This window comes from Sinocyclocheilus anshuiensis, unplaced genomic scaffold (assembly GCF_001515605.1).
Source record: "Sinocyclocheilus anshuiensis isolate Anshui unplaced genomic scaffold, SAMN03320099.WGS_v1.1 scaffold1075, whole genome shotgun sequence".
Lineage (NCBI taxonomy): Eukaryota > Metazoa > Chordata > Actinopteri > Cypriniformes > Cyprinidae > Sinocyclocheilus > Sinocyclocheilus anshuiensis.
This window is the reverse complement of record NW_015544163.1, coordinates 2224256-2236651: the sequence shown is the minus strand read 5'-3', so window position 1 is coordinate 2236651 and position 12396 is coordinate 2224256. Positions and strand designations below refer to the sequence as shown.

The 12396-nt window shown below is 35.7% G+C and overlaps 1 protein-coding gene across 1 annotated transcript in view; it reads right to left on the bottom strand.

Annotated features, from left to right (window-relative positions):
• LOC107695717 (exportin-6) overlaps nucleotides 1-8895 on the bottom strand; it is a 31375-nt gene extending 22480 nt beyond the window's left edge. Inside the window, exons 1-5 of the mRNA XM_016495743.1 lie at nucleotides 8425-8895; nucleotides 6826-6916; nucleotides 2935-3047; nucleotides 2021-2218; nucleotides 1780-1939 (exon numbers count right to left, since the gene is read on the bottom strand). Coding sequence (XP_016351229.1) covers nucleotides 1780-1939; nucleotides 2021-2218; nucleotides 2935-3047; nucleotides 6826-6916; nucleotides 8425-8427 — 565 coding nt within the window. The 5' untranslated portion in view covers nucleotides 8428-8895. The remainder of the gene's footprint in view (nucleotides 1-1779; nucleotides 1940-2020; nucleotides 2219-2934; nucleotides 3048-6825; nucleotides 6917-8424) is intronic.
• Nucleotides 8896-12396: the final 3501 nt, after the last annotated feature.

Below are 12396 nucleotides of genomic sequence, written 5' to 3'. Positions count from 1 at the left end.
AAAAAAAAATACCGTCATGTACCGTGAAACCAGTATAATTTTGAAAAATACTGTGATATACATTTTTGGTCATACCGCCCAGCACTAATATTTGGTATATAGTACAGTCATCCGTAAATATTTTTATTTTATTAAACATTTTTTTTAATTGATTTTCTCTAAGTGACAACCTGCAGAGTCCCTAAAATAATAATAAAAAAAATACATACTTTTGAATGCACACAATAAACTTTTTTGTGCCCTTGAGAAACTATTCACATGTGCATGGGAATTTTTTGCATGCTTATGCATTACAATTTCTAGTTTTATATAACCTATTTTCTTTGTGCATCGCTATGAATAAAATGAGAGCATGGATGCACATGAATTGAGATCTACTTGCTCACAATTTGGCTTTTCTTATTGTATTACCTCTAATATCAAGGCATAATGTACATGTTACGTGCTATGCGTATGTGTTTCTTCCTTCCCACCCTCTCGTCTTGTTTCTGCTGCCTCGCTCTTAGGTTCCTGATTGGACCTGTCGGCTGCCAGTCATAATTGTGACGTCACCCTCTGCGCCCAATCTGCTGTTGCCCTGCCGGTTTAAAAGGTCCTCCCGCGAACCTCGTGGGGCGGCGGTGTGTTTGTGTCTGTGTGTTTTGGTTTGCTGTTGAGGACGGGTTGCTGATGAACAAGTGGTCTCCTATTATGGCAGATGGTCCTGAATGGAGTGTCGTCTACCAGGTTGTAATTCCTAAAGGTTACCGACAGCAAGTTTTGTCTCTTGCTCATGACCATGATCTGTCGGGCCATTTAGGAATTAAAAAAACATATAACCGGGTTTTGAGACATTTCTTTTGGCCCCATTTAAAAGCTGATGTCGCTCAATTTTGCCGTACCTGCCGCATTTGTCAGCTAACGGTTAAACCAAATCAGACAATTCCAAGTGCTCCACTCGTTCTAATCCCAGTTGTAGGCGAGCCGTTTGAACATGTTATTGTTGATTGTGAAGTGCAAATTCGGCCAAGCAACTATTACGTACCTAGGCAAAGAAGTCGGTCAAGGTCAAGTGCGCCCGGTTGAAGTGAAGGTGGCCGCTATAGCCGAATTTCCAGTTCCAACTACCCGCCGGGAACTCCGGAGATTTCTGGGTATGGCTGGCTATAGAAAGCTTTTGTAGAAACTTTTCGACTATCGCACATCCTTTGACTTCATTGCTTAGTCCATCCTCCTCTTTTATATGGTCTGATATTTCAATCCACCCAGCAATAATCTATTTTAAGTGTTATGATACAACTCCTAGACTTTTAAAGATCGTAACAGTACAATTTAAAACATACTCTGTGGCGGCGCAGAAACCATGACACAAAATGGGCTGATGACAAAATTTACCAAGTTCAAGAGTCTATAAAAAAGACTGGTACTGAAAAAGCGTTTAAAATTTGGCTTTCATTAGGGCAGTATGCAATATTTCAAGGCCTTACTGTAGGTCTCTTTAACACATACAAATGCTTATAACCTGCATTTTGCATAATCAAAAATTGCATATTTGACAATCACTAAAGAATCACAAAAAAGCTGCCATGAAATCTTTTCATTAAATTCTTAATTTTCTATTAACTAAATAGGAGCAAAAGTCTGGGAACAGAAATATTTTTCCATACTCCGCTTTCTTTTTTCCACACTTTTCCAAACCCCGTAGGAACCCTGCCAATCAGATCACATACACTTTTGACAGTGCTTAAGGACTAGTAACATCCACATATACTCTGAATTAACGAGTTCTGAGCATCTCACCAGTCAGAAGGTTCAGTACGGTAGGGATCTGATCCAGCAGGAGTTTCTTCAGCTCCTCTTTACGAGCGACACTCAAGTCTTCTCTGGGACAGACCAGCTCTTCTGAGGTCATCTTGAGCAGAACTAAACCCAGCGGCGCTAGAGACGGTGACTGCACTAACTACAACACAAAACCACAACGATGGAGTCAGATCACTTTAATAGGATTTAATAATAACACGTAATAAAGAATAAGACGTACCTGTAAGGTGTTGCTGAAGAAGTTATGGTAGAACATCGGCCAGTCTTGGCGTCCGATGTCCACGATGACTTTGCACAGCTTGTTTCTGATGAAGAAAGGCAGCAGTGCATGCTGGGAAAGCAGAAGCTTGGGCAAACAGCTACGAAGTTCTGCTTTGTCTTCACTGGCTACACCAACCCACATCTTGTTCACAAGATTCTGCACAGAAGGACCGACACATTTATTGTCATGTGTATTATTCTTAATTCTTATCTTATTATCAATGATGCCTGTGCTCGTATATTTTAATGTATTTTAGGGTGAATTGAACAAACAATGTCATGTTTCACCATAAAATCAAAAGAAAAAAATAGTTGTATTTTGCATAAAGTAAATTAAATCAATTTTTTGTACCATTAAGATTTGTTTTCTTTGCATGGTGATATTATTTTAATGCCAATTCCCCTTAAAATTCCCTAAACATACCCTTAAAACTAATATTATTGCACTATTGTAGCGAAAACCATCCACTATAAAAACAATTAATAATTAAAATTATATTTAGCAAGTATTTAGTATAGATAATTTAAATATAGAAATTTTTACAGTACAGTAATAACAATTTAGGAGATAAATATGCTCACTAGTCATGAACATTTTAATAAAAAAAAAAAAACCCTAAAGGGCAAAATTTTGTGGCGAGATTTGTTTTATTTTTTTCATTAGTTTCATTCAGCTGTTCTTTTGAACTTCCTATTAATCAAAGAATCCTAAAAAATTATCACCCGGGTAAGCATAAGAGACTTCTGTTAAAAAACTTTACATTTTAAACATCATAATTCCAAAGTTTTAAATGGTATTGTGTGACTTAAAAATGGTCTTTGCAGTTATGAAATTAATCAACAGAAAATAATGAATGGAAGGGTTAACTTTACCTCAAACACAGTAAGGCTGTACATCATGACGTATTCATTTCTGCTGTTGGAGAGGAAGTAGAGGCAGTGTCTCCATGAACCAGGCTGACCCGCAAAACTGTTCAGCAGCTCTTCTGCAGTAAACAACAACAAAACAGTCTTTACAAAAACATATTTTGGAGAAAAAAAAAAACATTCACATTCTAACTGAAACAAACCGAATTGTGGAAATCGTTAAAATGTTTATTTGTGTGCTTTGTAGCATTTAACACCAAACAAACCGAAACTCTGGTAAACACGAGCAATGCAATAAAAAGGGAGTATACGAGTTAATTTCACACAGACACGTAAGAAACAACTTCTGTAAAGCATAAATGAATGCTGTTCCCACAACTGGAGCTCTTCACTTCTAATTTCATGACAAGCCAGTGACGGTTTGTATACAAAGTTTTGCATATTTGCATGAAAAAGAAAACATTGGTTTGTTGCACACCTACATAGATGAGCATTTCAAAAACCAGTATGTTTGTGAGCAAGAGCTACTTTACAATAACCTTGGAACTCCATTAACGGTTAAATTGACAGACATTGGCTCTAAATCCACTTACAGTATCTACCTTATTAAAAATCAATATGCGTTCCATCTTTTCTAGGAACTGAACCCTTAACATTGACTCCATTAGATATTGCAGGTTTTTGTTATGACAACGTTTTAAAAAACAGATCAACTCTTGTGACAAATAGGAACTGAAAAACCACGCACAGCTGATAGTTTTTAACATGGTTTTGTTTGAAAATATGGTGTGAAATATGGTGAAAGACCATACAGATGGTTGTAACGAGGACAAGACAAGTACAGCTGACTTACACTCAAACAGCTTCTGTAAAAATCTCATTCACACTTCATATTTCGTTCATAGTTCGTAAATGAATGTATTTTAAATCATTTTTCTATTGCATTATGGACTGAAATGTATAATTATGGAGTCAAGTCTAAAGCAAAAATTAATATATATTAGGGATGGGAAGATTCCCCGATTCGCTCGGTGCACCGGCATAAAAAGTTAACGATGCGATGCATCAGTTTAAAAAGCGTGCATCGGCTACAAGTTGGCATTTATATCGCGATGCATCGTTTCTAACATATTTGCATCGGTAAAAACATTATTTACGGTTATTTAGAAAGTGACCAATAATCTGTGACCAATATTTTAATGGAACCAAATCATTTGACAATGAGTCAGACTAACTGAAATAAGCCTGGCTTATTTGGTTAACTTGTTTTATGAAACAGGCCTCGAGGCATTAAAAGTGATCATATTTTCTCCATTGCATCGTATTGCATCGAATCGCATTGAGTTGAATCGAATTGAAATCGGATCGCACTGCATCGTAATAGGGGTGAATCATATCGTATCGCATCGGTAGCTGCTTCATATGTATCTTTAATGTATCGTATCGTTGGCTATGCATCGAGATGCGTATCGTATCGACCTGAGTCATGAGATGCACATGTCTAATATATAGCAAGCCATTTCAAAAGGTTAAATTCTGTCATATTTGGGTGAACTGTTACTTTATTACAAACGTATTATTGGTTTTCTCTTAAAGTAAAATTACAATAACATTGCGCATATATCGACATCAACTCTGGGTTTTGGAAACTGAATGTTTCTGATGCAATACTTGACTTATGCAGGGTCTGATATACAAGCCATTTATTTCCTGATGAAGCAACACTTACAGACAGTTTCACTTTCTCCAAATATATCACTGCTGACTGAGAAGTGTACATTGATCATATGTTGAGCTACAAGTCCTGCGTTTCAAAGCACCTTGCTTTGACTCAGGATTTAGAGTAAATCTTGGGCCAAATGCTCTCAAACAAATCGAATACCAAGGATTTTAAACTACTCACAGTTTAAATGTCATGAATGTGGTCTCCACCCACAAAATATAACACTTATTAGACACATTCCTCACCTTAAAGGGGTCGCGTGATCATTTATTTTTATTTGAGGTTCCCTTATAAGTTTTAAAAGCATTGATGCATCAAAACAGTCATAATTTCGTTTTTCATCAGCGTTTTCCATTGCATTTAGCCGATGTTTTTATCCAAAGCGACTTGCATTAGAAGAACATAAGCAATTTGTCACAGAACCAACAATAATATTTTGCAGTCTGTCTCTAACCCTTAATTAAAGGGGTCATATGATGCGATTTCAATTTTTCCTTTCTCTTTGGAGTGTTACAAGCTCTTGGTGCATAAAGAAGATCTGTAAAGTTGCAAAGACTAAAGTCTCAAATCCAAAGAGATATTCTTTATAAAAGTGAAGAGTCAGCCACGCCTACCTAAAACGGCTCGTTCTAACACGCCCCCAACATATCTACGTCGCTATGTGGGAAGATTTGCATAACGCCGCCCAAATGTTCATGCAACTTTTATTTTCTTAAAACTTTAGAACTTTTATTCTCGCTGTAGTATTGTTGCTGCCGCCATGTCCATCATCACAATATGGTAAGGGGCGTAACATTTCCGTCACACGCTTGAGGTATTCGGCCAATCACAACACACTGGATAGCTGGCCAATCACAGCACCCCTCGCTTTTTCAGACCGATGAGCTTAGTAAAAATCGACGCGTTTCAGAAAGGCGGGGCATAGAGGAGAAACAATAATGTACAGTATGTGGAAAATAATGTGTTTTTTGAACCTTAAACCGCATAAACATTTCATTACACCAAATACACAAACTAATGTTCTTTTTAGCAGCATCATATGACCCCTTTAATTAAACAGGCCATATTTGTGCTGCTGTGCCTTTAAGACTGTTACGTAAACTCCAGGGCTTCTGCAGGTCTTATGATTAATGAGGTAAATGTAGGACATTTTAAGACCAATGTAAAGAAGATTTAACGCTTCAAAGTTTGAAAATGCTACTTCAAAACAAAAAATAAAAATGCTTAAGGCTTGAATACCTCTGCTCCCAACCACTAGAACACAGAAATGATTTTTTACTGTACCATCTGATCAAACTGCAAAAACATGATGTTCTTGCTAAGTATTCCTGTCTTGTTTACCAAATGTCTAAAGATTCTCAAATCAAGATACATTTACTTGACAAGTAAAGTGACACAGGAAGTGAATAGGAAGTCTTGCCCTATAAGAAGTTGATCAAAATTGAGTTCATTAAATCAATGTAATTCAAAGAGAAAACTATTTTTCATTCCCAAATGACAGATGTTTGTTCTTGTTTTAAGCATAAACTCACTTATATATTTTTTTTTAATTTCTCAGAAAACAAAACTTTGTATCTTTAATTTGCATTTCATGTAAATGTATCTTGATTTAAGGATGTTAGGAACACTTAGGTATTTAGGCAGTGTAGGCACGATTTAATGCCAATACTTTATGACTAAGACTTTCTGCTCCAATTTAAGACCTTTTTAAAAACTATAAACCCTGCAGAAACCCTGAAACCCCTTTTTTGCATATGAAATGAGCAATATAAAATAACTGATGTGGAAATATGCAGGTCAAACTCTTCAGATCACACTGCTCTTTTCCAAACACTTGGCTTCTTCAGAAGGATCTGCAGAGCAGTAGGTGCTACACACGAAGAGCAGCTTTAATAGACCTTACTACATTTTACACTCATTTAACAGTATGAACACTACTTCTATTAGCACACTGCTCCTGACAATTTGCTACATACTGAATAGGCATCATTGAAGTGAATAAAGGGCGATCTTGTGCATCAAGAAATTTTTTGAAAGAAGAGAAAATCGAACGTCTCATGATATGAGACAGACATAACAAGTGGTGGCCTATTCAGATTATAACCGCACAAAGGATGACTCTGCAAATCAGGGCATGATAACTGTGTGAAGGCCAGGGCCAGGCATATGCTCACCAATCTCTCTCTTGCGGTCATTGGTGGTGCAGCTGTGGAAAAACTCTGTCATAAGACTCTCCAGGGCCCGTAAGGAGGCCTCCTCTGATGCCTGCAGCACAGAGAGAGATAGATGAGGGGGGGAGGGAAAGATGAGATATGACAAGATAAGGCATTTCAATCTGACCTTTTAATGCAGCCATGCAGTGAATCAAACATGACTCCATCGCATTTACAAACTGCAAATCCAGCATACTGAGTCAGAGATACTCAAAAATGTGAATATACTGTGCAGAGAATCCAATTTTAGACTAACGAAATATCCCTCAAATGTTTTCACAACTGATTTAAGGGTTTGCAAGCTCCCAGCATGCTTTTCAGCATGAATTAAAAGCATAGTTACTGTTATTGGATTGTTTTACAGTTTGCTGGCTTTATTTATGCTGTTGTTGTCATCACTGTTATGCATTTGGTTTGGGGAAATGTTAATAGCTCATCATTTACTTACAAAAGGGATAGTTCACCAAAAAAAAAAGATTTGTCATTATTAAATCATAATAAAATCAATATTAATATGATATAATAATTATTATTATGTCAATTTTTTACCCTCATGTAATTCCAAACCTGTAAGACCTTCTTCTGTGGGACACAAAAGTTGATTTTTTAAATGTCTGTGTTTCGTTATTGTTGTTCAGTGTTTTTTTTTTTTTAACAGAATAGACAAAAACAGCCGACAAATTCTTCAATAATATCTTTTTTTTTTTTGTTCCACAAAAGTCATATATGCTCGGAACAACATGAAGCTGATAAATTAATTTAATTTTATAGCTATTTTTTTAATAAAGACACTTAAAGACTGTGTGTAATGCATCATGATGCCTTATTCTATTTCAATTTTTTGTATTAACCCTTAAAGACTATGCATAGTGCATCATGTTGCCTTCTTTTGACAGTTCCCTTTTTTTTCAGTGCACGCTCGCCCTCAAAATACACACAAAAAGGTGAGAGTGTTCACAGAAAAGAGTAAAAAGGCTGGAAGATGAATACAGGAAGTGGGCTGCTGCAGCTGATGAAGATGGTGATGATGCTCAGGGCTCTGAATTCTTTGTATGAGTCACGACACGTCGCCTGTTGCTCCACACAGTGAGTGTGACGTCACAGCAGCAGAAGAAGAATGCCTTTGATTTCTTCATAGCGTTCAGACTGTCATGAACTCAAGAGGACACCGTTACACACACATGCAGAAGCAGCTCTGCTCTGCTTCATGTGTGTGAATATCACCTGATACCGTTCCTTAATGACAGAATAACTTGCATTTGATTTGCTTTCATATCTGACAGATCTATGACTGCTATCTGTCAGTCCTAAAACATGATATTACAGTAATAAACAAACCAAAGTGTTTTGACGTGCTTACATTAAATCAATGCTTCTAGCACAATGTAATATGAACATTGACAGGCAAATAAAGAAGCACAGACTCTTCAAAAGTATTGCAATCTCTAAGTATTGGTGCACATATAAGAAAAATTCACGTATTTGCATAAGAAAAACATATATATGGGTAAAATAGACTGTGAGTGTGTTAAATACATATATGCATTAATTCTGACTCACCATGCCCGGGCTCTGAGCTTTTCTGCGGCTACAATATGAGATGAATCTGGTTCTGCTCGCTCATGCTTCCTCTGGGGCCTTTGTGTTTCACCTGGAAGCACCGAAATTCCGCATAACTGTCCCGCACACAACCGGTGGACCCCGGGACACTTGTTATTATTGTTGATCTAGCGAGAGCCTAAAGGGAGCGAGACTGGAACTGACGCTGGCCGGATACACGGAGACAAACTGCATAAAACTACTGCGAAACACAGAGAAGTGCAACAAAACAGCGGCGTTGAAAATATATCGGGACTCTGTTGTTTACGTCTCGGGCGGTGGTAGCGCTGTGCGGGACTCGGTGCTTTATTTTGAGCCCTCAGAAGACTGACAGAGCCACTCCTTGGGTTGGTTGGATCGCTCTTTCCGTGCAGGCCTCTCGTATCTTCCGCTCATCTGCCCATTAAATTAACGGGAGTGACATCTTCCTCATACTAGTAGAAATGAGCGAAAGTAGAAAGGAAAGCAGCGTAACGGAACGTTTACTTTAGTGGGCGGGGCTTCGAGAGGAGAGGTTGCCTCTGATTGGTCAGGAGTGAACGGTCTAAATAAAGAAATAGTCTTTTTATTAATGAAGGAGCTTTTCAAACAATACATTATGCATTATTTTATTAGGAAACTTCCTTTTACAAGAAGAAGAAGAAGAAAAAAAAACACTAGCCTTTAACACTAGCTTGCTCTATTCTTTTTTTATTCTATCTGTTTTCTTTTTATTTATTATATAATAAAAAAAAACCTTGCTACTGCTTTAAGCTAACTGAGACTTGTTATAACACTTGCATATCATTGCTCTTTTGTTGATTTTGATTGCTTCCATTTTCCTCATTTGTAAGTGGCTTTGGATAAAAGCGTCTGCTAAAATGACTAAATGTAAATGTAATGTAAGCAAACCTAATTTCTTACATTTTATGACTTTAAATTATACATAAATCTTTTGGAACAAGATTTAAAAAACATTGAAAAAAATGTCATAATATTTGTACTTTTTTTTCGTCTGGCAGCGAATGTTGTTCATATTGTCACGATTGTAATACCTCTTGTAACAATATAATAAATATATAGTATATAAGCATAAATAAGCATAACTTTCAGTACATTTTTGGAATTATGTGTACGTCGATTTAAATTTATTTATTATTTATGATGTATTTATTTATTGCATACATTATACCAAAATCTACTTAAACGTTCTAAATCTTTACTGAAACACGTTTTATAAATAATTTTAAAATAGGTATTTTAAGAGTTTTAAAAAGAGTTTAATTTTACACACATTTTTGCTTTCGCTTTAGACGTCACGTGGTACTTGTTACTTTTCTCAGCGCTGGCCAGAATGCACCATTCACCGGCGTTTGTGATTACTAATCAGGCGTGACCTTTAAATTATATTATAGAGGATTCAGATAGAGGATTTCCATTAGCGTGTCAGACATGTATATTTTGTAATAATGTGACTTAAATGATTATACTTTATATTACACAAATGTCTCCAATAAGACATAAATCGTGCTGAGAGTTGAATGCGGCTCAATAGAGGATTCGGTGTTCTGAGCCGTCAAGCGCCCCTTGAGGAAGAAAAGTATCTGCTCTACTGTGAACTGTAATTATGAACTAGTTACTAGTTGCTTTTGCCACCCAATGTACTCTACTCATTAAACTACCGGAAGTGAAACCTTAATCTCGAGCCGGATGAAACCGGCCGCAACAAGACACATGTCTGGTACAGTAACTGTTACGCAGTCTGTGCGCAGGTATTGCCTCATTATTACACATGCATCCGCCAAACCAGAGCTTCTCAGTCTTTCAGATGCCACGCATCCCCAAATATGATGATTCTCGTGAGAGGGACACATCCTAAAATTCAAAAGACATTTATATAGTGTTATGTATAAAGACAGCATTTATTTTATGCAAAATTATCATAAATATTATTATAAAAAAAAGGGAAATCATTACATTTCTATTAGAAATGTACTTTTATGTATTTATCCATTTATTTTGTATCTATTTTTCTTGTTTATTTTTTGCCAAGTTAACAGAAGTGGTTTTGTCTTCCATACCAACGACTTCTGTTTTCAAATATTTGTGATTTTGAATAAATATTGTTTATTTTAATTTGAGTGCTTCTAATTTGCTAACATTAAAATGTATGGTAAGACTTTACTTAAAGCCTTTATGATAACACTTTACAATAAGGTGTCATTCGTTAACATTAGTTAATGTAACAATGACTGTCTTGTAATGTAACAAGAACAATGAACGCAACATTTATACCACTCTTTTTTAATCTTTGTTAATGTTAGTTAATAAAAATACAGTCGTTTATTGTTTGTTCATGTTAGTTCACAGTGCATTAACTAATGTTAACAGACACAACTTGTTATTTTAATAATGCATTAGTAAATGCTGAAAATAAGATTAACTAAGATGAATAAATGCTATAGATGTATTGTTCATTCTTAGTTCATGTTAACTAATGGGCCTTATTGTAAAGTGTTACCGCCTTCGTATATAATGCATTATAACGGGTTATTAATGGGTATAATGCATTATAATTATGAATAATGTGTGTTGTAATACATTATATCTTGTTGTAAATAATTATAACTGAATTTAAAATGCATAGTGTAACAATGAATTGATAAGTGTTATGTATTAACTGTGTTATCCATGAGATTGTACAATGCATTATAAGGTGCAGTACAAGGCATAATTAATGCATTAAAACTACTTTTATAATGCATTATGCATAAAGGCTTTAAGTAATGTGTTACCAAATGTATTATATATGTCTGCATCACATCAGCCATGCACTCTGCTTTGTAAAAATCAGCATAGGCCAAATAACCGACACAAAAGCTTTGTTACTTTTTGTTTCTGCTTGTAGATGTTCCTCCTGAACTGTGAGAATCAGTCTGTGACTGTCTGTTATTTCTGAAGATGAAAGGGAAGAGCTTGCCATTCTCTTGCTTCTGGTGGTTTATTGTGGTTTGCTCAACGGCTTCACATTATGCAACCCATCAACTCAAGCACATGTTGAGTAAGACTGCAGATTGAGTGGTAAACACGTTTACAAACACGCACTTTTTGCAAAACAGCACATTTAATAAGATGACTCACAATAAATGTGGTTTATTTCCTTTTTTCTGTAAAAGAGAAATATTGGACACATAACATTATCTAGGTCACATCAAGAAACAGGAAGTGATCCATGGGTTCGAACCCTTTAAGGAACACCCACAGACAGCAGCTTTGTTTTCGATATCTTATCTTATGTTTAACTTAAGAGTGAGAGCACAATAAAACATGATTTAACAGCTTAAATCTTTTTAAAAATGTTCATGATAAAATGAATATAAAATAATAAGAAAGCAGAGGTTTCAAATATTTCTCAGCTGGTTTTCTCATGTTTATCTTGTGACTGGTAGCGATGTCTCAGTTCTTGTATGTGATAGGCCCACGCTCTGTCCACACCTTCACCCTCTACTTTACACGCCGTCCAATCAGGAAACGGAAAACGTCCCGCCACAATCAAAGCATCTTCAGGCAGCTCGGCCAGTAACTTCTTTTGCAAAAGACTTAACTGATAAAGACACAATACACGGTATATGAGGGCTTAATAATATGACGCAAATGCATTAAAGTCTTTGACGGAATTCATTCTAGGAAAGGAAAACCGCCCCGCCACAATCAAAGCCTCTTCAGGCAACTCAGCCAGTAACTTCTTTTGTAAAAGACTTAACTGATAAACACACAATACACGGTATATGTAAAAATAATGTAAAAAATAAATTAATAATAATAATATAAAAGATAGGCTATAATACAAATATAAAATAATATATATAATTGATATTATAATTGACATTAAATTATAGTGTTTTATATATATATATATATATATATATATATATATATACAGTATATATATAT